Source organism: Alligator mississippiensis, chromosome 10, assembly GCF_030867095.1.
Source record: "Alligator mississippiensis isolate rAllMis1 chromosome 10, rAllMis1, whole genome shotgun sequence".
In the NCBI taxonomy this organism is placed as follows: domain Eukaryota; kingdom Metazoa; phylum Chordata; order Crocodylia; family Alligatoridae; genus Alligator; species Alligator mississippiensis.
Genome location: NC_081833.1, coordinates 44,728,505 through 44,752,297, shown reverse-complemented (window position 1 = coordinate 44,752,297; position 23,793 = coordinate 44,728,505). Strand labels below are relative to the sequence as shown.

Sequence of the window (23,793 nt, the reverse complement as noted above, 5' to 3'; positions counted from 1 at the left end):
AAACACAGGCCTATTACTTCTTGAGTGTACTTGACCCACTGCAAGAACTTGGGGTGCTTCCCTCAGACTGAAGCACAAATAATGGTCTCCCTTAGTCAGTTGAACCAAGGGGACCCCAAGGCATAATCTAGACCTTCCCTCAATAAGTCTCCCATGCTAGGTACAAAGGAGAACTTTATTGGTTACAAGGAGTAGGTTTGGAATAGGGTACAGGGTGGAGCAATAACAGAGAAATACCTTAGAGCAAATAGTGGCATGGTAGCCTTTGATCACGCATCTGACTTAATGTAAGCTTTATATCTAGTTAGATCTCAGGTAGTTTACTCATGAGTATCATCTAGAGGCAGGTGGAGATTCCCTCTGGAGGAAAACAGCTCAGAGAGAGAGAGAGTTTCAGACGGTAAAGCTTCTCTCTGAGTTCTCATCATGGCTACTACCTCTCCTCCTGGGCAGTCCTTCGCTTATAGCCCTTATGACCTCATTTACCTGATCCAGTGAAGGCCAGCAACTGTTGGCTGCCAGCCAACCAATTTGAAATGCATCACTGGTTGCTGGGTAGACTGGCAGGGTCTTTAGTCCCTTTCCAGTTATGTTGGCACTGCTTAGAACAATAGGGAGTTTAAGCCCCCCACCCAGGTATGTGATGCCAGTCACGTAGGCAGAAGGAGCTGGTTTCCCCCCTCCCTCAGGAATGTATCCAGCTTAGGTTACAACTCAGAGTCATCTGAAGAGACGGGGCAGAGGTGTCTGCCCTTTGCAGTGATCATGGTAAACAAATTGTCAGCTAGCAGAGTTTGGGGAGAGACAGAGATGGTATTCTGCCACATTGGCAATTAGCTCTTTTTGACTGATATGGCTGATGTCACTGATAAATGCCCCGTGCATGCGTGCAGCCACAGTGCAGCACACAGGCAGACAGGAGCACAGCCCAGGAGCATGGAGAGCTGATAAGTCTGTCGGGGAGAGTGGGTCCAGCGAGTAAGCCTTTTGGAGGGAAGAGGCATGGGTAGGGGGAGGTAGATCGAGGCTCCTGTGGTAAGGGAGAGAGTGGGGCTGAGGCTGGGGCTGGGGCAGGTGGTGCACAGTCAGGGTAGGGTGTGGGACAGAGCAACAAGCAACTCATCCAGGGAGGCATGGTAGGGGTGTGCCCCTAGATCTGCATGTGGGACAAGGACAGGCTGCCACTACAGCCTGGGGCCATGGTTGTATCAGACTATTTCCAGTGGAAGAGTCTGGGTGGGATCTGCACTTGGGGTGGGAGAGAAGGTTGGGGTGCTATGGTGAATTTCAGGGTGGCTGCAGCCCCCTCTGTAGCCCCCCTCCCAGCACCAGTGCCACCCACCCCAAGCACAGCCCAGCTGAACCCCTGCTGGGAAGAGCCTAGCACTGCCCCTGGCCTCAGCCTGCAGCAGCAGCCCACCCTCACCCTGTGTGAAGATCTGGGGACACATGCCACCATGTCCTAAGGCACGTGCAGTGGCAGGACCCCCCCCCCACCCCGTGCCCTTCAGATAAGCCACTTGTGGCTCCATCCCATGTCCTGCCCTGGCTGTGCAGTGCCTGCCCCTCCCCCCACTCCAGCCCCACTCCCTCCCTCACCACAAGGGCCTCAATCTACCACCCATTTCCCTACCTTCCCTCCTTCCCTCACAGCAGATTTACTAGCCAGATGCTGTTCTCCAAGTTGCCTGACTACATATCTGCAATTAGATCAGAATTGGCCGATATGGCTCATTAAAAATTGGCCATCGGTATCAGCCCAGAAAATCTCTATTGATGCACCCCTAGTTAATAGACAAAAATTGACCATCAGCTCCTTAGACTCAATTTACAGCCTCTGTGTGTGGGCTGATGTGCTTAATACTTGCAGTTGGAAGTAATTGGAAGGCAAAAATAAGTCTGTTTAAGCACTGCTACATAATGGCAAACCTACTGACAGTTATCTAAAATGTTGTTCCAGAAGCTGTAATGGGTACAATTGACCTGAATGTTGATGGCCACCTCAGCCAATTTGTTGGGGGAGAGGGGGAAGGGGGTTTGCCCCCTTCTGTACAGACAAGTAGTCGGTGATCTTGGACAGGGCTGGGGGACTTAGTCATGGTGAGGTGTTGCTGGCACATTTGATTTTGTAAAGGTGTTACTTTGTGCCTGATAGCCTCTATTGTGTTGCAAAAACCCGATTGAGTTTCCTTTGCTGTGACTGATATTTGCAATGTTGATCTGTTGAGTTCATAAAGACTGTTTTTCCTAAAAGCAACACTGTATATATATGTTAATTAATACAGGTTAAATTGCTTAGTTCAGACTGCCCTGGTCTGCATTAATTTTAATCCTCATTCACTGAGAATTAGTTCATTCAGACTGGAGCCAACTTTAATTCAGACTACTAATGTCCACGTGTATACAATGATAGCTGTAGTCTGGATTAAACCTAGAAAATGTAACATCCATAAACAGCCTGTGCACATTAACCTGCATTTCTGTTATAGCTGCATTTTCATTGTTGCTGACAAAATCTTGTGAAGTGCTGAGTTTTTAGTCAGAGATGCGTCTTGTAACAGCAAGTTTCAGCACATTCACATTAGGTTTATTGCTTAATATTGCTATAAGGGTAAACCTGTCTTCTCACCCACATGCAATATGTAGTAACCAATATGACACATCCAGTGATGAAATGCTGTTGTTCTTTCTCATGAGTTGCTCTACTGCTTATTGAGCCCATTCCCAATGATAACATCATTTTTCTTAATTTCTGTATTTCTTCATCCTAGGGCACTGTTCTTCCTTAAGCCTGTGACCAACACCCAAACTGTTTTACCATTCTCAAGGAAAACAGATGGTAGCATGCCTTAAATATGCCCAGAGTTTAGTAAATCAGACACATGTGTAAAGCATAATATTCATGGGAAAGTCAAATCAATCTTATGCTGTTTTTCTAGTTTTGTAGCACACCATCAGCTCAAATTAAAACCTGGAGGTTCCTTTTATGCTGCTTCTAGTCTGCTCCTTTTTATTTCATCTTTAGTAGTAGAGAGACAAAAATTCTTGTAGATGATATCTTTTATTGGATCAACTGTATGGTTGGTGTAGACATAGGCAAGCTTTTGGGAATCACAATACCCTTCCTCAGGCCTGACCAACCTGGACCATCACAGCAACATCACCTTAATAGGTCCTTAGGAGTAGTAATCTTTCTGTATCAGCTCCAGATTTTAATGTTTTTTGCTTGGATTAAAAACATCCTGGACAGATATTGCCGGGTTTTTGGGTGTAGCTAAGTTGTTGGTTGTAGCTATGTTGAACACACACTGAAACTCTAAAGACAAGAATACCCAACTACCTGTGGGGGCACACTTCCCACAAGACAATCACTCCCTCTCCAATCTCTCAATTCTAATCCTCAAAGAGAACTTACAAAACACCTTTCATAGACAAGCCTATGAACTTCACTTAATAAATCTACTGGATACAAAAAATCATGTACTTAATATAGCATTGGATTTATGATACATTACAACCTGCCTGACACATAATTCACCAGGTACCTGCCAGACCTGACCTCTTACATTTTTCTTTTCCCCCTCCCCTCCCCTACTTTTCTGCCCTTCGTCTTCCTAATTTCCAGCCATTTCTTTTTTCACAGACAGCCTCTTTTATAACTTGAATTACTACCACTGTAATGTCTCCCTTACTCACCTTTCGCCCTTTCCCCCACTGCTTCCCCTCCCCCCGCCTTCCCTGCTTTACCTTTTGTTTTTTACTTTCTACGTATTTACATTCTCCCTGCCATCCTGCCACACTTTTAGCTTCTCTCATTCCTTGAAGTCTCAGAATAGCAGAGACTCCCTATGCCTGAAGAAGGGTGATTGTGCCTGAAAGCTTGCTAAGAATTTTTTTCAAACTACTCAGTTGGTCTAATAAAAGATATCACATCTATTCAAAGAAGCGAAGTGGTGCTGGCTCCTACCCTGGGGGTCTTTAAGAGGAGGTTAGACAAACACCTTGCTGGGGTCGTTTGACCCCAGTATTTTTTCCTGCCATGGCAGGGGGTCAGACTTGATGATCTGTTCAGGTCCCTTCTGACCCTACGAACTATGAAACCTTGCTTGCCTGGACAAATATTTGCATTATCACAGATGTATGCATCAGAAAGTGAGATATGTAGTACATATTTGGATAAACATAATTCCACCCACACCTCAGTCAGATATCACAGTTAAAAATATCCTCTTATTTCAATCTACCTTTTTATTTATCCATTCCTAACCACTTAAGATGATCCCAGAAATTATCTTCCACAGGCTGAAATCAAAAGTGTTTCAACAAGATGAATGTTATTAGAGTTGGGTTATTAGTGTCATAGTATCAGTCATTCCTCAGCCTTCTGCACTGGAAAAACAACCTAAAAAAAAGAGGAAATGGAACATTAATGACACCTAATGGAATTAGCTGAACCTCAAAGTTGGATAAAATTTGAAATGACTCATTAATGCCATTGTTTGCTCTTCTAAATGTACTCATATTTCAGAACCTAAATGACTAGTTCTAGCATGTTTTTACAAAGAAGTAGATACTTTTTAGAACAGCTAGATCTTTTATGGTTTATGGGCTCTCTTTCCTCACCCCAAACCAAAAAAACTACTTTGCTGGACATTCTTGGTATTGGTTAGACCTATCTATATGTCACAATGATTTTTCTGATTCCCAGACCAGCTCGGACACAGAATGGGGTGCAACAGAGGAGGATGCTTGTTATTTAGCTACCAGAAAGTAAGCATAATGCTCTACTCCTCTTTTCACTGTACGTAGACTACAAGTCTGAAATGAATTTCCTAATCCTTGTCAAATTCCATGAAGTTAATATGTCCTACTGTTTGCAGGATATATTACTGTGCTCCTGTTACTCTAGTCTGTAACTTAAAACCTTTCAACAAATGATTCCATGTATGTTCAGAGAGCTCTGAACTTCTGCTTTCGCCTTTCTACCAAATTATACCTACCAGTCCTGGAGAAGGAAAATCCATTCCCCCTTTCTAATAAATTCATAGGGATTTCAATTAAAATGGAAAAATTGACTCTGAGAACTCTGTGTCCTATTCTAAAATAGAGAAGAGGAAGTAGCTTCCACTCTACCAACAGAGAAAAATAATGTCATGCTCTAACATGCAGGCATCCTATGATAGGCAGGTGATTATAGTTGTGGGAAGCTGTGCAAGTTATGATCTGTCCCTGAGGGTTTAACCAACTCACTTTACATGAAAGTAGAGCTTGAACTTGCAGCCCTTATTTAATATATTCCCATAGCACATAGGAGCATGGAGAAGTAGAACTATTACTCTTTTTTTCTGCTTACTCCATATTTCTGTCTGATTTAAAAACTAATCTCTGGGGAAACAGTTTAGAAGTTTAAGGTGATGACCTCCAGTCAATCAACCTATAACATTAGGGATACAAAGACTAAAAAGGTTAATGTAACTCGTGACCTTATTTGAAGACTAACTCTAAATATGGCATTGTGTGGTTCCAGAATTGCCACCTCTTAGTAACCACAAAGCCCTAAAAAATCAGCTTGGAGTTTGAGCAGCAAGATAGCTTATTTCTCAGATACCATGACTAGTAGTTAAAGCTGCAATATTCAGTTGGGCCTTTGCTGATCCTTGGGGGTTTGTGGTGATATAAGAGATTAATTTCTTTTGTAACTGATATGTATTAAAGAATTCTGTTGATTATGATGCTAAAGAATAAACACACACCTGCTGATACTATGGCTATGATTAATTTACATGCTAAAATATAGTAATTCATTTTGTCACTGAAGCAAACGTATATTGCACAGCTTTCAATACACATGGGAAACAGGTCTGTTGAGTGAGAAGGTTCTACTTTTACTTAGTCATTATTTAGAATAGAATTCTTGCATATAGCCAGTTGGCTAATTTGGGTCAAATATTAGGATCAGATCAGAAAATTAAATGCAACCAATGCAATTATTGAAGTGGAAGGTTGCCTAATGCTTTCCATATCAAACCCTGTTTATGATGGTTTATAAAACTTTGTCAAACTTTAACTATTTGGGCTGAAATTTCCCATGGTGGGCATTTGCCTAGCCTAACTTGTTGGTTTTTATTTTTCTTTTGATCCAGCCAAAATGGTTCAGCTGTTCCTGAGACTTAGAAAAAATAATTGGCCATTATAAAAAAAAAAAAAAAAAATCTTATGACCTTTTATATAAAATTCTTCATTTACCACAATGGGTAGGAACAGAGACTTGAGATGAGTCTGGCATGCTATTCTTTGAGTGAAAGGTATAACTTGCTCTGAAAATCTGCCCAAATTTGACCAAACTTTAAAAAAAAGGCAGTTTGTGCATGCTCTGTAGAGACTGGATAGAACCTAACAGCTAAAGCACTGATTCTCAATCACAGTGCCACAGAACCCTGGGGAGCCATGAGATCCTTTCAAGGGTGCTGAAGGAAGTGTTTGAGCGTAGAATGGACACAAGCCAGACCATCATGAAAGAGAAGGTATAAACTGATATAAGGAGTCTGGCAAGACTGAGATTGGGGGTATCCAAGAGAAAAAAGAGAAATTATAGCAATTAAAGTAGAGAAGACTGGGATTGATTAGGCAAGGAGACTAGGAGCTAGTCAAGGAGATTGGGGAAACTGAGGAAATGAACTGAGGGTCAGTGAGGGGAATTAGGGACTGACTAAAATCTTGTGTTGCCATGGGTAGAGGAGGCTAGGAATATGAACAGAGGATGAAACTGAGGGAGAAGAGGAGACACAGAAGAACTTAAGTTGGCTGGGAAAGTGATGGCAACAAAGAGCTGCAAAAATGTTGCAGGGACACTGGATGAGGAGTCAGGGAAGGCAAACAGTGGGTACAGGATAAAGGGGGAGATAGAGTACATGAAGACTAAACTGGGAAAACTGGGATTGACTTGACAGGAAGACAGGGCCAAGGAGTAGGCAGGAAGAGACACTAAGAACTGAAGGGAGACTGGGATATTGGCTTATGAGGGAAAGCTTAGGATCCACTGAGCAAAAAAGAACGGAAGGAGTGTAGCCTGAGGAGTGGAGACTGCACTATGCCAGGTTAGGGAATGGAACTTGGAAAAGAAATGGGAATGGAGAAGAGATGGGTCAGGGAAGAAGGGTTCAGTCTGAGGGAGGTCCAAAAGCATCTGTGATTCCTTGAGCACACTGTGCTCTTGAGACTGGAAGGAGAACCCACGATTTTTAAGTCTGACTGTTCTGTTGCTGCTGTTAGCAAATAACTGTGAAACTCACTGGCAAATTGTCTTATCTTTCTTTAGTTCATAAAGGATGAGAGTTCTCTATTGCTATGAGTTAGTCTGTTAGCTCACATGGCAACGGTCTGTGTGGTGGTTCTAAAGGTTCTGACCCTGTTGATAACCCTGCTGGTGATGACCCATGTGGGTGCTGATATATCACATGATGTAATTTCTGGGGGGGGGGGGGGGGCATGTTTCAGTGCTTTGTTTGTTTTTTTTTTAAAGACATAGTTCTTTGCATGTAAATTCCTACGTTAGAAGAGCATGTTAAGATTGAGAGGGAAAGCTCTTAAAAGTTAAGACATCCATGCACCTTAGTTCAGCTCACATGTTTATATGTATTCTTATAAAATCATTATAACATGATCCATAGTATTTCTTCCATAAAAGCCTTTGCCTTCTGTGTCCAAAATGAGTTTGTGTTTTTTCAATATAGTCTTATCTTCACAGTTCAGTGTATGTTCCTTAGCCTTATTCAAACCCTGCTATGAGGATGGAATTATTGATTTCATTACAGTATGCTCCGTAGCACTCACTTCAATTACATGGGTACTTTACAAATGTTTATTAATTTTTGCAAAACTCCAGTCAGGTATAGGGATGATATGCTCTTCCTTACACAGATGATAACCTGTGGAGAGATTAAGATCAAAAGTATTCACTAATTGTGAATACTTACGATCTCTTAACAGAGTCGCGTGTGTGACAATTGATTCTTTACTAGTTGCAAACAGAATGTTCCTCTCAAGTTTCCGTCAGCACTAGTGAGAAAAATTAGAACAAAAACCTATCTTTCTGTGTGACTCAAAGAAAACAGGCAGTGGCTTGCCCTGAAAATCAGGTGGAGTTACATTTCAATATCTAATAATCCAAAGAAAGAAAAACTCATTTAAAGTACTTAAGATGAACTAGTAAATGACTGTGTGTAACAGGGGGCCTGCTCAGGGCCAATCTAACCATGGCCCACCCACCTGTTCCTGGGCTAACCGTCCATGTTCTCACCCACAATGCCTTGTTGTTATAATTAGTTAACAAGTAGGAGGCTGCCCATTTACTGCCCCGATGCCAGGGGGCGCTATCTGCAGCTCCTTTCCTCCCCTACACTGCAGCCCAAGCCTTGCAGATGGCATCTAGATGTTCTCATCATCACCAGCCCCCACACTGGGCCCCAGAACCCTCCTGATTGAACCCCACCTGGAATCCTTTCATCAGGCAGTCTCATTTGCCTTCATATTAGGCAACATAGCTCCCTGAACCACTTCCCCTTCTGGGTGTGGTCCCCCCGGGACCTGTGGCTCGCTAGCCCTGGCCCACCTCCAGGCCAGCCAGAACCCCAGGCCCTCAGCTCTTGGGCATTCCTTGCAGTGGGCCCCTGGCCCTTCAACCCATCCGGTCCTGGCCCCAGCATGGACCAGTCAGGGGAAGTCAAGACAGGCGTTAAGTCTATGGCCCTTTTTCTCTCTGAGGGTCCACCCTCTGGGCCCTCCAAACAAAGGGGTAACCCACCCAGTCATGGGGGCTAGGGGTTAAGGCACCCTGACGCACCTTTCACCAAGGTGGTAACTGGCCTGGCATTTCCTGGAGGCTCCTGTACCACTGAGAGCCCCACCAGGCCACCCACTCCTAGCAGGGTGCAGTTTTAGGTTGTATCCAGGACCAGGAGCCTCCTTACCATCCCCTACAGCTCCTCCCTTACCTCCAGATAACACCAGCAACTCTGCAGCCAGGCAGTGTTATTGCCTGACCTCTAGCATTAGAGCTGCCCTGTTTATATGAGCAGCCCCAGATCCAAAATGGCTGCCCTCATCAGGCACCTGCTGGCTGCTGCCTTCTGGCCCTTAAAGTGGCAGGCACAAACAGTGCCCTGCCACACTGTGTTAAATATTACTTTTTAATTCAGACTGCATCCTGGGTATTTTCAGTCAAAGCTGGTAACAAAACCAAATGTTTATCAGTTTGTTACTCCTGCTGGCTCAGTTACAACAGGTTTCAATTTTTTCCTGCATTATCAACAGAATTTGTAATTACATTCTAATTACACGCGTACTAAATTACACTTATGCAGACCAGGAAGCCAGTCAGTTGTGTTGATGTCATTGAAGGCTTCATTGGACCTTCAGAACCATTATTGCTGATAGGTTGAAGGTAAGGCAGGGTGATTAAGAACAGTATACGATAGAAAGAACCTGACTCAATTTTCAAGTGCCAAGTTGAATTTTCAGGGTTGGTAATTGGAAAGAAAAATTTGATCTACAGACAATGAGAAACATCAAAGCCTGTATCGAATGCTGCCCTATAAACTACATTTTTTCAAGTGTAGAAATTCATTTGAATCTTTAAATTGTCTGAGTGGGACTTCTAACACAGTATGACCATTGAGGAAGCATAAAAATTTCCATGGTGCCTCTTTTATAAGAGGGGCTGGCTGCAGATGTGAAAAAAAAAGAAAGCTGTGAAGTCTCCTTTAAAGGAAAAATATATTCAGTGGTAATGCCAGCAAACTTTCTCTGAATGTGAGTTGTGACTTCTCATAATATACAAAGAAGTGCTGCAAAAATTGGCAGTCCCACGCGGGATTGCAGTGGCTGCAGTGCGGGGCGCCAGCCATGGGGTGGGTGGGGAGCCGCTCTTCCCCTCCATGTTCAGCACCAGCTTGTAACCCACCCCTGCTGCCAGCCTGGCCCTGCACCGGCTCCAGTGCAGCTGCAGCCCCCCCGCTTGCCGCACCAGTGTTTGCCACCGCCACCCCTATGCTGCCCAGTGCGTGAGCTCAGGGCGGGCAGCAGCAGCAAACACTGCCCAGCGCGGCAAGCGGGGGGGCTGCAGCTGCTGCCACCGTGTGCAGTCCTGACGGGTGAGCCCAGAGCTGGCATGTGGCCCAGGCTAGCAGTGGGGGTGGGTTACAAGCTGGTGATGAGTGTGGGGGGGGAAGCAACCCCTTGCCCTCCCCATGGCTGGTGCCCCATGCTGCAGCCACTCGCTGTCCCCTGGGGCTGCCTGTGCCTGCTCAGGACAGCCCCGCATGGGCTGCGAGTGGCTGCAGCAGGGAGCGCGGGCCATGGGGCAGGTGAGGGGCTGTTTTTCCCTGCGCTCAGCACCAGCTCTTTCCCTGCCAGAGAGCAGGGGGTTGGGGCTGCACGCTGCACCCCACCTTTGCTGCGGGGCTGGGGGGCACTGGGAGCCAGTCATAGCATGGGGCCTGCACCGGTGTGTCCCGGGGCCAGTGGCAGCAGGGCAGCAAGGGTACAGGGTCCCGGCTGGCAGGGGCTCTATGGAGCCGGGCCAACTCCTCCCTCTCTCTGCTGGTGCAACCCAGCCTGGGTCCACAGACCCTTGCCAGCCTGTCCCTCGCTTTGGGCCCCACCGGTGCTGACCCTGGGACATTGGTCCCAAGACATTGGGATGTTGGTCCCAAGATAGTGACCAGAGGGCCCCTGTCAAGGGGCCGGGCTACCCATGTGGCCCTCGACAGTTTGACAAAACTGGGTAAGTGGCCCTCTGCCCAAATCAAATTGCCCGCCCCCGGATTAAAGGGTCCTTTGATTCTATTTGGATTCAGAGATTTGGCCACTGAATCGGGCCACATCTCAGCTGAATCGGATCAGGGACCAAAGCTTCGCACAGCTCTAATGTACATATCTAAAAGGCTTCATTTTGTCTCGCAAGTGTCAGCATGCAATTGAAGAAGTTGCCATCTGTAAGCCAACCAACTTTCAGTATTATTAAGCTTTATTCTAGCATTCATGTTGGCAATATTTATTGAACAGTTTAATATTCAATATTTATTGAATAAGATCGAATAGTTACAGAAAAAGGCTCTCTAAAATTTAAATATAATTGAAATGCAATTTGAGAAAATTGTGCTGTGTTGAGACCAAAATGAAATAGGGCTTCATTTTGGCAGGGTATAGGACTTTTACTAACAGCTTGAATGTATCAACACCAAATCATTAATTTTTTTTTTATTAATTAGCACTTATGATTCATGTTGAACTATACTAAGTTCATTATCTTAAAATCAAACACAACCATGATGGGGAAAAGCCTTCCAATACTCTGAGGCTGCATATACCAGAATTCAGTCTATGGGTGTATTTTAAGTTCTGTAAAAAGCCAGTATACTGACCTTGTACAAATTTCTCCTCAAAACTCATCTCTGCCAGAATGCCTATATAACATTTGACACTGTCTAAATAAGGGACATGATGTGATTGCTGCTTATTATTAAATGTTTCAAGGATTCCTTTTTCTTGTCCTTAGGAAGGTAGAGTAGGCTGGCCCCTTAATGATTATCTGGTTTAGAGACGCATGAGCATTTGTAGGTAACAGCCTACTCTGTCAAATGCTAAGAATGGACTGACAGAAAGAAAAAAAACATTGTTTTTTTGCTAGGTTTTCCTCTCTGTATTTTTTCATTATGAAGTAAGTATATAAATTTTTTACAAGAAAAAATCTTATTTCTAGTATTATGGGGCCTAGCTCATCAAGGGCTATAATTCTCGTGCAATGTTAATACAACTACCACCAATAATGAACTAAGCCAAACAAATTCTAATCAACTAAAATATAAAATCAGGCAAGTGTTAGGTTTGTGAATATGATTTTTTTTGAGTGACCAGTGTGAAAACTCCTATCTACCCTAGATGTACCTTTTGCATTCCTAGCAAGTTGCAAATAAAACCCTTAAGTTCTCTAATATGAATGGACAATTCTGACGCTCTAGTTTCTTATGTTTACTATCACTTATTTAGGGTTGGAGTATTGTCCTGGCTGATAGTCTGGAAAAATTGTGAGGAAAATGTTGCTTCTCACAACGTATTTAGATTGCTAGTTTGTTTGGACATAACTAAGGAATATCTCTGAAAAAAAAGAATGGTTAGATGCACAGATTGTTTTGAGGAGGTCCTTTATAGTGATAATAGTTTGGGCTCCATCCAGAGTGCAGGCTGTTGTTCTTCTTCCTTGCATATAGGAGTGAAGAAGAGTAAGCCACCAGTACTTATTTCTTCAAAGGCTGCTGGGTTTTGATGCAAGATCATCTCTGAAAGAAGCACTCTAGCACGTGACTTAAGCAATGTTAGATTTGTTGCTTTGTGGTTAACTGGCAACCCAGACTTCCTGGATTCAGTTCTGGTATTTTCTAAAGTGTCACATTTGCAGGGTGATTAATTAGTCTGTCACACGACTATACACTGTATTGGTCACTATACTTGCTCTTAGTTAATCTGGTGAAGCTACTCTTTTGTCAGGAGTAAAAGCTAAACAGCTCCCTTTACCTGGTTAGTCATGAAACACCTGACATTCTTCTTTATAAAGAACCATCAGTATGGGAAAGACTGAGGCCAAAGTCAAACAGAGACTGGAACTGGCGCACGTGCTGCCTGTCAATGATGGGGCAGGGGGCGTACATGGCAGTCATGAGGGCAGTGTTGCCACCAGTGCTTCTGTATACCATACTGGTCTTCCTCCCCTTGGAGCAAACCATCCATAGAATTCAAAGAGTCATTCACATCTCCTTTTAGAACTCTAGATAGGAAAAGGTTGCAAGGACCAAGCTGTATAAGACTAAATGGACTGGGGGCTGAGGAATGCCTGATGTTTTTCTGTTCCTCTGAGCCAAGTATCTGCAGATTGGCAACTGGGGCAGAATCCAAAACAGCCTGCTTCATAAGATAATTTGCAGGGCACCTGCTGCGATATTGGGAGGTCTACAAACCCCCCAACTCATGCCCAGACCTTGGAGCTGCCGTGGTTCTACAGAGTCCTGGGGTGCTTCTGGAGCAAATGCAAACTGTGCAATGAGGCCCCAGTGACCCTAATGAAGCACCATACAATCCAGGAGGTGGTAAGGGCATGGAACAGGCTATCGCCCATGGACACAATACTCAGCAACATCTGCCAAACTGTATGGGAATGAATCTTCCACAAGGACCTGCAGAAAGAACAGAGGGACTTGAACTGGCAGGTAGCCCACTGGGCACTCCTTATGCAGGCACTAAGACTAAGAGAGGGGTAGAGAGGCTCTTTAACTTGCCCCAAGCAAACCTGCTGGTGGAAAGAGGAGACAATTGACCATCTCCTCTGGTACTGCCAGGGAGGTGTGGAGGAGAGTAATTATACTCCTCATGATGATGACAGCGGTCAAGATCCTGACCAGAGTGGCAATGCTGTTTGGACACATAACCCAGCAGAAAGGGGCCCCAACAAACCACTTGAACCAGTTCATGTCCTGCTTCAGAAACAACATGTGGAAGGGCAGGAACCTGCTCATGTAGAGGAACACAGACCTCTCAGTTGAGGACTGCATCATAATGGGACTGAGTGAGATGCAAGGCTGCTTACAGGAAGACAGTAAAAGATGACAGGGAGGAGACAGGAGGGATCATATGGAAGAGAAGAAACTGGAACAGACTGTTCAGGAACAAGGCCCGCAGAGAGACAATGACTACAACAAGAAGAAAGAAGATGATAGTGATGAAGTGGGGGAGAGTGGAAAGAGCAACAAAGAAGAGGCAAATAAAGATGATGGAGATTAAAGACTGGGAAAGAAACAGAGGGGTTGTGGTGGTGGGGACTAGGATGGGAAGGGTAAGGAGGAGGGAGCAGTGTGGCATTATTATGATGGCTAAAGAAGACAGTGATGGGCACGTGGGTATGTGGTTGTGGCATAGAAACAGGAAGTTGATGGTTATCCATTTATGTGTGTTATAGACTATCAAGTGAACTGGATCTGTCAGAAGACAGAGCTGTTAAGGTATAGGGGGAGTGTGTGTATGTGCAAAATATCTGGTATTAATTGAGGAGCTTCAGAGAATCTTTCAGATCTCCTTGGTGGACAACTAGTAGACTGGAGATAGCAGCAACAATCTTTGTATTGGTGGCCATTATTTACATAAAGCCCAAAGAGTGCTTTGCACATAAGAGAAAACAAAGTTTGTTGGGTTGCCACTGGTTTGCAGAGTGGACAAGTTGTAAATGAACTATGAGCTGTTTACAGCCCTAATATTAAAAAATAGGGCAGTGATGATTGTTTGGAATTGCAAATGTGTCCCAGCCAGAGGAGGGAGTGACTCTTCCTTGTTGAGGAGGAAAAATTCCTGATGTATCCTGAGGCATTCAGTTTTGGGAAGGATGGGCTGACAGCAGGCCTCCTTAGATAGGCAAACATTTAAATAACAGCATTTGGGCTGCAGATGGATCCGTTAGTTTGAGGAAGAAACACAAGCTGTTTTCTGGGCTGAGAGGACCTATGTCTACAGGGTGTAGGGCTGTATAGCATAGAGAGCAGAAATACTCTATACGTGGTACGTTTTGAACAGAGGACTGTTGTTGTACCATCTCATGGAGAAGAATGAGTGGGGTTGTGAAGTATTGTTGATATACCCTATTCTCAGACTTCCAGTGTCTAGGTGAAGTTTCTGTGTAAAGTGATGATTATGAAACTTGCAAACCGAGTAGGACATGATACTGTCACTTGTCTGTCCACAGGACAGTGGGAGGGAAGCCATATATAACCTGGAAAATTCAGAATGTCAACCTTACCTGCTTGGGGATTTGCCAAGTATCTCCTTCTGGCTCTATGGTCTGTCAATATTTGGTGAACCAGGGTTTACATTGAATCCTGTTCTACTGCTAAAGTAAGGACTGAGAGGGGAGCAAAAATACCCTTTAACTTTCCATGCCAGCCCCAAACTCTCCCCCATTGCTCTTTTCTGACTCCTTAGCCACATCTTTCCTGTATTTATCACCTCACCATTCAGTACTGACTGCTCTGTCTTGTCTCTGTGTGTGAATTCCAAACTGCTGAATCCTGATAATTGATAAATAGCCACAGCAATGAGTCATTTGAGTTTTAGAGTTCACAGTGTAAATGGGCTGTTGAGACTATAATGGCCATTGAGGGGCGGTTCCTCTATCCCTAATCATTCCCCACCCCCTCGCTATTCATGATACAATCTGCCCTAGAGTGTGACCTGCCAGGGGAAGGAATTTGTCTGGGAAAAACCCCATGCTCTATAAATTATGCTGACTGAGGGCCCACAAAAGCTTGTGCTATATATTATTTAGTCTATAGAGGTGCATATGTATCCTGCCTTCTGACTGACTGTGCTGGAAGTTGTATACAGGGATTGCCATGCAGGTTCAACTACCCCATTTGTGACTCTACTCTTGTATCTCGCTTAGAATAATAGTCAGAACCAGATATTTAGGTTAAAGGGGTCGGTGCACACACAAACCACCACCGTACAACTTGGAGTGGTCTGTAGGATAATGTGCCAATAGGCAGGATTTCTCCTACTTAGTTGTTTTATGCATTGAAACCTGATGGGTTCTGCTACTTGCATTTTTTAAAATCCTATGCCATAACTTTGGTGGAGTTCATTGCTTGTATAAAGGCCAAATCATCTCTCTTCCCCACAGCCTCCAACCCTCCCCTTCCAAACATGCCAAACAGTAGGTCTCCATGATACAATATGGCAAACTGCTCACCGACTCATCAGGGCTAGAGTCAAAGTTCAATGTGCTGCCCTCAAAAGTTACTGGCTGGCCTTGTCCCTTTGCAGCTGGGAGGGGAGTTAGCTCCAGCATCCTGTATGTATGCCCCTCTTGTTCCTGCAAACTGACAGCTCCTATTATTCAGTGCACTGAACACCCCCCCAAATGCAACCCCACAGATAACCACAAGGTTATCTGTGCCCCCCACTCCTGCACCCACGCTGACACCCTCCCACACAGACACGCATACCCCCTACAATGACACCCCTCCCACACACACTGACACCCCCACACATACATACACCCACGTTGACACTGATCCGGACACCAACACCCCTCCCCACACCCCTGCACAGTCCCACTGACACCCCCCACACACCACCCCCTACACACACAAACGTGCCCAGTGACACCCCCCGCACGCACGCACAATGATCGCAGCACAACCCGCCCCTCCCCCTCACACACTCTTCCCCCCCCCCGGCGGGGTGTCGGTGTCCCGGCGGGGCGGGGCGGATCGGGCGCTGTGCGCTGGTTGGTCAGGCCTGGCGGAGGCCGGGGCGCCAGTTCCGCGCTGATTGGGTGGGCGGGAGAGGCGGCGCCGCGCATTGGCTGTGGGCCCCGCTCTTCTGCAGGTGCCGGGCGGACGCTGCGCCTGTGGGCTCGGGCCGCCGGAGCCGTCGCTCTGCGCTGTCGGGGCCGCCGCGGTTATGCGCGGCCGAGATGGTGCCGCCGTCCGGCGCTAAGCTCCGCCTCCTCGCCTCGCTGCTGTTGCTCGCCGCCCCCGGCGCCTGCCCGCTGAGCCGCCCCCCGGGGCCGCCCGTCGTGCTGGGTAAGGGCCGAGGCTCCGCAGGCGCGGGACCCTCTCCAGGGGCCTCGGCCTCCAGCTCCCTGGAGCGGGCGGCCGGCACTGGGACGCGCCCGAGGGCTGGGACTCGGGTCGGGGGCTGAGGGGGGAGTTTGCATAGCTCTAGCACAGGGGCCGGAGGCGAGCGAGGAGCTCTGCCTGGTCCCTGCCGGCGGATGGAGGTAGCGTGGGGCTTTTCCACTGGTGCTTTCTAGGCAGGTCACTGACTCTCTAGACATCGGGATTAAGCTATAATTCTCACATGCAAAAATATGAGAAAAGGAATTTTATTGATCTACACCTATAAATGAATTCTCCCATATGTTCCCCTGTGTGTTCCCCCAGTGTCCTTTGCCTTCTTGGATGCTGGGGGCAGTCCCAGGGAAATGCTTGCGCTCTCTCCACCCTCATCTTCACAAGCTGGCTGAAATCCACCCCCTGTGCTGACTGTGTTTTGGTGGCCTGCAGTGTGTAAAGTGCCCCAGGGGCAGCAACATGTTAGCGTAACGGCTCCTTTCTAGGAAAATACCTGCGAGTCCAATGAATACAGTTCAAGGCTTAGGCTTCTGGCTCCAGCAGTTATTCATGTTGATTAAAATAGTTGCTGGTCCTACTCCAAAGCATGTGGAACGCTTGGGGTAAGCTAATGGAGCTGATAAATGTACATGAAACGATGGAGTGTTTTGACTATTCCAGATTTGCTTCTGGAGAACATTTCATGGAGAAAAGAAGTGCTGATCTGGAGGCTGGAACTTCTTGTGCAAATACAAAGTGTTTGCTTATAAAGCTTTCAAAACATAGTAATGCTTTATTTTGTTTTGCCTTTTGTTTAAAAAAAAAAAAATATGCCAGCCTTGCTTGCTTGCTCCCAACCCTTACTTAGGCACATGCCTGTTTACAGACACCTTGGTCTTCAGGGGAATAGTAATGGCAAAATGTACCCCAAGGAGCTTAAGTAGAGATGCATTTGCTCATGGTACCAACGTAAATCTTTGTTAGCGCTACTATGAATGTCTTGGGCGCATCTTGCATTCTTGCTATGCCAACGTGATCTTAGAAGAGAGTGGAGAAGAATCTCCTGGTATATCACAGGGGTCAAGGTCTGTTTGATTTACAGATGATGCTTGACAAGTCTTTACAGAAAATACTATTGAAAAACATAAATGCTTTAAATTGTAACTAGCTGTAATCCAATATACTACTGTGCAGAGACTCTTGCAACCTTCAAGTGGATTCTGGGCCAATTTGCTGGATGACATGATGAATTAAGGCAGGGGGAAGGAAAGGACACCAGTCTGGTGTTAAACTCCAGGACTGAAGAGCAATCTGCTTTCAGTCCTGTTTTTGCTCATTAGAAGCAAGTTTCCTTCCTTATGTTGGCAATAAACTTTGGCATGTATTCTAAAGAAGCTTGCACTGGAATAAAACTGGAAGGGGAATAGTCCTCCCTGATCCAGTATCGGATATCAGCCACATGATGGGTGAATGAAATTTGAAAGCAGTCGTGTGATAAGCAGATGATTGGGAGTGACCAGAGTGGCTGAAGCTCTTCTCTAAATTTCAGCTAAAGCCTTTAGAACTTCTCCACCTTCATATTCTGACTTGTTCCTATGCTGTCATATGCTTCCTTTTCTCCTTTTTCTTCTGACTCCTTGCTTTGATCAGTCCTAACTTGATGGATAATGGGAACAATCCTCAGGAAATAAGCTCTTTCGAACTTAATGTTTAAAAGATAGAATTTAAGCAATCTATTATGACCACGTACAGTTGTTTTGTTTGTCTGTGTTTTTGAAAGGGTGCAAAGTTTTCAGGTCAGGGACCTGTTAATAACAGCTCATTTTTGAGTATCAAAATATGATGTTTTCTTGGCCGGTTTTGTTGGGGTTTATAATTTTTTTTTTTTTTTATTTTATTTATTTTATTTTTTTTGGAAGGCCTTAGTTTAAATTTGCTCTTATGTAGCTGATGAAAGACAAAAGGCCAAAAGCCAAGGGAAATAAGAGGCTAACTGTGGATCATTTGTGTCAGTTCTGCAAGGCTTGCACACCTTTGTGGGTCCCATTCATTGTTCATTTGTTTTTCATCTCCCTTGTTTTGGGTGCAAACAAGGGAGAAGAACATGGGGCAAAAATGAACGTTTAGGGGTCACTCCAGTGAGACAGGCAGTGGCTGGCAGCATGGTTTGGAGAGGGCCTCCCAAATGAGAGGTCAACCTGGAAAAATGCATGGAAATGTTTGATGGTAAATTGGACTGATGCTAGAACTGTGCATGAAAAAGGAAATGTAAGCAGCGGCTGTGTGAAGTAGAGCTATGTAAGCTCTTGACTCTGAAAACCCAGTTTATACAAAGAAACAAGTGATTTGCTTGTTTTCTCAGCCTTCCCTCCACACTCTCATTTTCATCATAAATACCCTCTTAAAAAGAATATGTTACTGTTTTACGCTTGCAGCAGATATGATCACATGAATTCAGTGCTCCTTGGTTCTTGGAGGTCGCCCCTTCCTGTGAGCTTTGCAGGACTTGGGGCAGAAGATCATGGATCATGCGGAGCTGGAGACTGAGGACAAAAACCTTTATAAGAGGTCTTAATTTTTAGCAACAGGAAGGAAAATGAACAGCTAAATTACTTGCCTACATTCTACACAAACCTTCCATCCTCAGCTTTTATTTCTGAAAATTATTAACTTCAGATAAAGAATTGTGAAACTGGCTATAGTTATTTTAAACTAATGTCACATTATTAAGTTTCTTTCTGAATAATTATTTTTTCTTCTGACTGACATGTTACAAAGTATGTCTTCACTGGAGAGAAGACAACACTGTGCTTGCATTTTATAATCCTTTTGTGGTTTATATTTTTAAAGATTGTTAGTTGAGGTTAAACCTGAAGTTTTAAACTAGGGTCTGCACATGATGGTAAGAAGTGTTTTACATGTTAGATGCTTGGTTTTTTAAAAATGCTTTTTTTTTTTTTTTTTTTTTTTTTTTAATCGCTTAGGTAAATCCTAGTTTCATTGTCTGTGCCTAACTCATTAGGCTAGGAGTGTTGGCCCCTAGGTGGGAGGCGTCACAGGTTCTGGAAAACCCATGGGCTGTAGCAGCCCTGCAGCTGTCAGAGTTGCTGTTTCAGTATCCAGGGAGCCCAGGAGTTAATGCTGCTGCCACTCTCTGCCACTCCTGCCCCCTGCCAGGAGCAATCTTAATTGCCAGATGACCCACCTCAGTGGGTTGGATCCATCTTACTGGCTGCATGTTTGACACCTCTGTGTTAGACAATAGGGCTTTCTAGGCAGGTCATTGACTTGGTTTAATCCCAGTGTCTAAAACCATACTTCTCCTATGTAAAAATATGAGAAGATGAAGAATTTTTACTGAGCTACACTTATAAATTGGATGAAAATTAACATTACAAAAAATATTTCAATCTCTGTAAAGAAATCACTTTCTCCATAATGAAACATCAGTTAACTCTGATCAGGTTCCTTAGTCTTCTAGTTCTTAAAACATCTCTTTTGTTTAAATTAAATCGGACAAAGGACCTTTTCTCGGTTTATGCTGCAAACAGAAAATAGAAGGCAGGAAATACATACACAGTGAAGTTAGCTAATCTTGGACTGTTATCTGAAGCAGAATAAAATCCACCAAACTAGAACTGGAACAAAAACTGCCCATGCCAAGAATAGTTAATTCAGGGTTTCTGTTTTCCAGATTAGTGTTTTTAGCAAGGTAGTAATAAATTAGTTTGAGGTAGTGAAAAACAAATCTTAAGTAAATCACATTCTCATAGCCTGTCACCTAAGTCACTTGATAGAGATTCTATCATATTGCATTGCAAAAACAAGTGTAGCACTTGAACAAACATTTTCAAAGCAAAAAGCTGTCTCTTTAAACAGTCTGTTTGCTCCTTGCAGGTTTGACTGTCTATATTTGTGCATAATTTACTTGTGTGCAAAAAGTTAATATTAACTCGTAAGAAACTTGCAAGTTAACTTTAGGTCACTTTGCTAACTTAATCTTTTGTTAGGTTTTAAGTTAAGTGTCAGGTATTGTTGAGTGCTATAGCTGTCAGTCTGTAACTCCAAAATTAACTCTAGTAATAGGTACAAGCCCTGCCCTGCAGTAACTAGGAGAAATAGCTCAAATACTTTGATTCTTGTGCAATGTGAGTTTTTTGTTTGTCCTTTTGTACTTGATGGTCAGAATTAGGCTTTATGCTGTCAGTTGTTGGGCTGTGTGCATCCCCTTTTAGGAAGCCTCAGGCCTTGAGCCTTAATGGGTCTTTGAGTGGAATTAACATGAATCTCTGTCTGACTAAGCCATTTTTTTGCAGCTCCCACATGCTAACCATGATTAGATTAGCCCAGGCTGATGCTTATGTTCAGAATCTCCAGTTTTCTTTCCTCTTATTACCAAAAAGTCTTTGTAAAAGCAAAGACTTGTTTTTGTTTTGGTTTTTTTCTCTTAGATTTAAAGCATTTTAGAGAACAAACACTTTCTATATGTGTTGAGTTCCCCTTACGGCTGACATTCCTTTGGATGTTTTGGCAGGTCTTATTCTTACTCAGATCAGACACAGAAACAGATCTTTGGAAGCAACTCCCATCTTCCCCTCTTCAGAGAGGCCTTTTAACTGTCCAGTGTCGTTTTGATCCATGTCCGCAGCCTCTGGTAACCAGCTCTGTGTGACTTTGGGCCTGGAATTAGACCAGGCGTGGGCAAAACGCAGCCTGCTGGCTGGATGCAGCCCGCCAAGCCATTCTATCCAGCCCGTGGGGCCCCTAAAAAATTTAGAAAATTAATATTAATCTGCCCTGGGCTGCCTGCCATGTGGCCCTTGATGGCTTGCCAAAATTCAGTAAGTGGCCCTCCGCCCAAAATAATTGCCTACCTCTGCATTAGACCTTTGCCTTGGAGTGATTTTAATGATTTCTGGGTCTTGGTTTATCTGTCGGCGGCGTTATTTTTCTGTTGGTGTTCCAACAGCATTTTCTCAAGTTGAATAGATTCTCCTAATGCAGTTAGTTTACTATTACCTCATTTTACCCCACTAAGCAGGTTGCATACAGCATCTGTAAAACTTATTACACAGAAGCTTCACATTACAACATCACTCTTAATGTATGTGTGTGTTTTTTCTTCTTTGTTACACTGCTATTGTGCATCTTATGTTTGAAATTCTCAGATCAATCAGTGAGCAAGTTCATACACTGTTTATCCTTGACAGTATTTTACTGTTTTCGCTTGTATCCCATTTGGAGTCACTTGTTACATACTGGCTTACCAAGTTTGAAACTGATAGCCTGCACTGAACTCTGCCTTTTAAAGCTAACTCAATACAATTACTGTAGCAATGTTCTCGAACCTTCTGCAAACAACTTGTTAGGTTTTGGGCTAAAGATTTCTAGAAAGACTCCTAAATAAGACTTGGTAAGTGATCTACATGTAAAAGAGGCTTGTCTGTGAATTCCTGCTGACTGCTAGCCAAGGTCTGTGTTTGTGCAGTTATCTTACTGTTGACATCTAGCCAGCTAACTCCTTGTGCATCATGTGACTTCAGATATCTTGTGTGTCATGTGAGTTCTTGTGCCTTGCTTTTAATTATAAAGAGAAGCATTTTCTGTGGCACATTCTCTTTAGGCATATAAACGAACTTTTTGAGCCATCCTCCCCCAACAGCTTTGATAAGTGATTCAAATGAGGCTTTTTTGGAAAACGATGTACAGTATGATAAAAGAAACCTTGAGCTCCTATACACATGCAGGGAGGCTGCTTCGATGCACTGTAATTACTTGATTGATCGAGGCTGCTGGAGTGTGATAATTGCCGCACTCCAGCAGACTCCAGTATCATGTGTATTGGTGTTCCCATGCTGAAAAATGATGGTGGGGCGCTTTGAACTAAAGCTCATCGAACAAGCTTGAGTTTTAAGGTGCCCTGCCTCCATTTTTCAATGCAGGGATGCTGACACATGTGATGCTCTGGGTGCTTTCAATTAGCCCTACCCCCAGCTATTTAACTGATTTGGTGCTGAAGTTCCCCCAGTGAGAAGATTTTGAAGAGTTATTTCATTCATCAAGGAATGTGCATTTAAAATGTAGAAATATAACCTAATATGGATTAGCTCCTTTTTGCTGTCTCAGACAGCCGGAGCTGACTTGAGGAGGATCGTAAATTACTCGGCCATCAGGCGGGCTGGTGGATGGAGAGGTGGGACACGGCGTATTGGTTGCAAAATAACTTTTACTTTAACTTTACTTACGCCGCTGGTGGCTGCGACGCAGGTGGTAAGGTTGCTTACGTAGTTACAGGTAACGAGTTGCTTGCATAGTTACAGGTAACTGGCGAGAACCGGCGAGTTTGTAGACAGAAACGAGCATGCAGGATGAAGGATACGTCGGGAACAGACGGTGACGGGGAGATGTTGGAGGGTGATCAGTCCGCCAGCTTTTCTCTGCCATGTGGCAAAGTTCTCCGTACTCTACCACGTGCTCGGAGCTCTCCGACTTGGGCGGAAGCTGCACGGATTTTTATACATTTAGAGTAGCCAATAACAGACTGCCAGGTGGGAATAGCTAATGAGGCAGAACGTACCAAACTTGAAAGTAACTGCGGTTATTCAGGGCAGTTCTGTTGTGACGGGGGCACTCAGCTCATTTGGTTATGACATTTGCAACACCAATCTCTGTTCCAAGCTAGCATTAACATGGATCAACAGGTGTAACAAGTCCTGTAGGTGCTTTAGGGGAAAGTGTATAAGAGCAGCTGATGCTTTCAGTTACTTTGTATCTATTGTGAAATCTCAGTGGTCTCTTCTCCAGACTTACCTGTTACTGTCTTGTCTTGAAAAGTCTTCCTATACTTCTAGTTACAAGCACTGAAAATAAGAATATGGTGAAATTTGATTATTTAATCTGATAAATTAAATAACCTTTGAAAATGATCTTTGAGGTATGGGGAGCTTTGTTCTGTTCACAGAAATCTCAGTGGTTTAAGCACTGACCTAGTCACAAAACTAGCAAAGCCTTTGATACCCAAGCAAAGATTTCAGACTTTAGTAAAGGATACTTAGGTACATTAATTTAATTGCTTGTACCTGCAGACTTGAAAATAGAACTGTGCTTAATATTCTGTAACTTTTCCAGTGAAAAGGAC

At 44.2% G+C, this 23,793-nt stretch overlaps 1 protein-coding gene and 1 long non-coding RNA gene across 2 annotated transcripts in view; one reads left to right on the top strand and one right to left on the bottom strand.

Moving 5' to 3' along the window:
* Positions 1–7,751: 7,751 nt before the first annotated feature.
* Positions 7,752–9,035, bottom strand: LOC109285684 (uncharacterized). The gene is made up of 2 exons (XR_002093499.2): positions 8,994–9,035; positions 7,752–7,928 (listed from the first exon to the last, which is right to left on the bottom strand). It is a non-coding gene; the product is annotated as an uncharacterized LOC109285684 (long non-coding RNA).
* A 7,396-nt stretch (positions 9,036–16,431) lies between these two features.
* Positions 16,432–23,793, top strand: part of PLA2G15 (phospholipase A2 group XV) — a 36,719-nt gene continuing 29,357 nt past the window's right edge. The window contains exon 1 of the mRNA XM_006269311.4: positions 16,432–16,625. Coding sequence (XP_006269373.1) covers positions 16,517–16,625 — 109 coding nt within the window. The 5' untranslated portion in view covers positions 16,432–16,516. The remainder of the gene's footprint in view (positions 16,626–23,793) is intronic.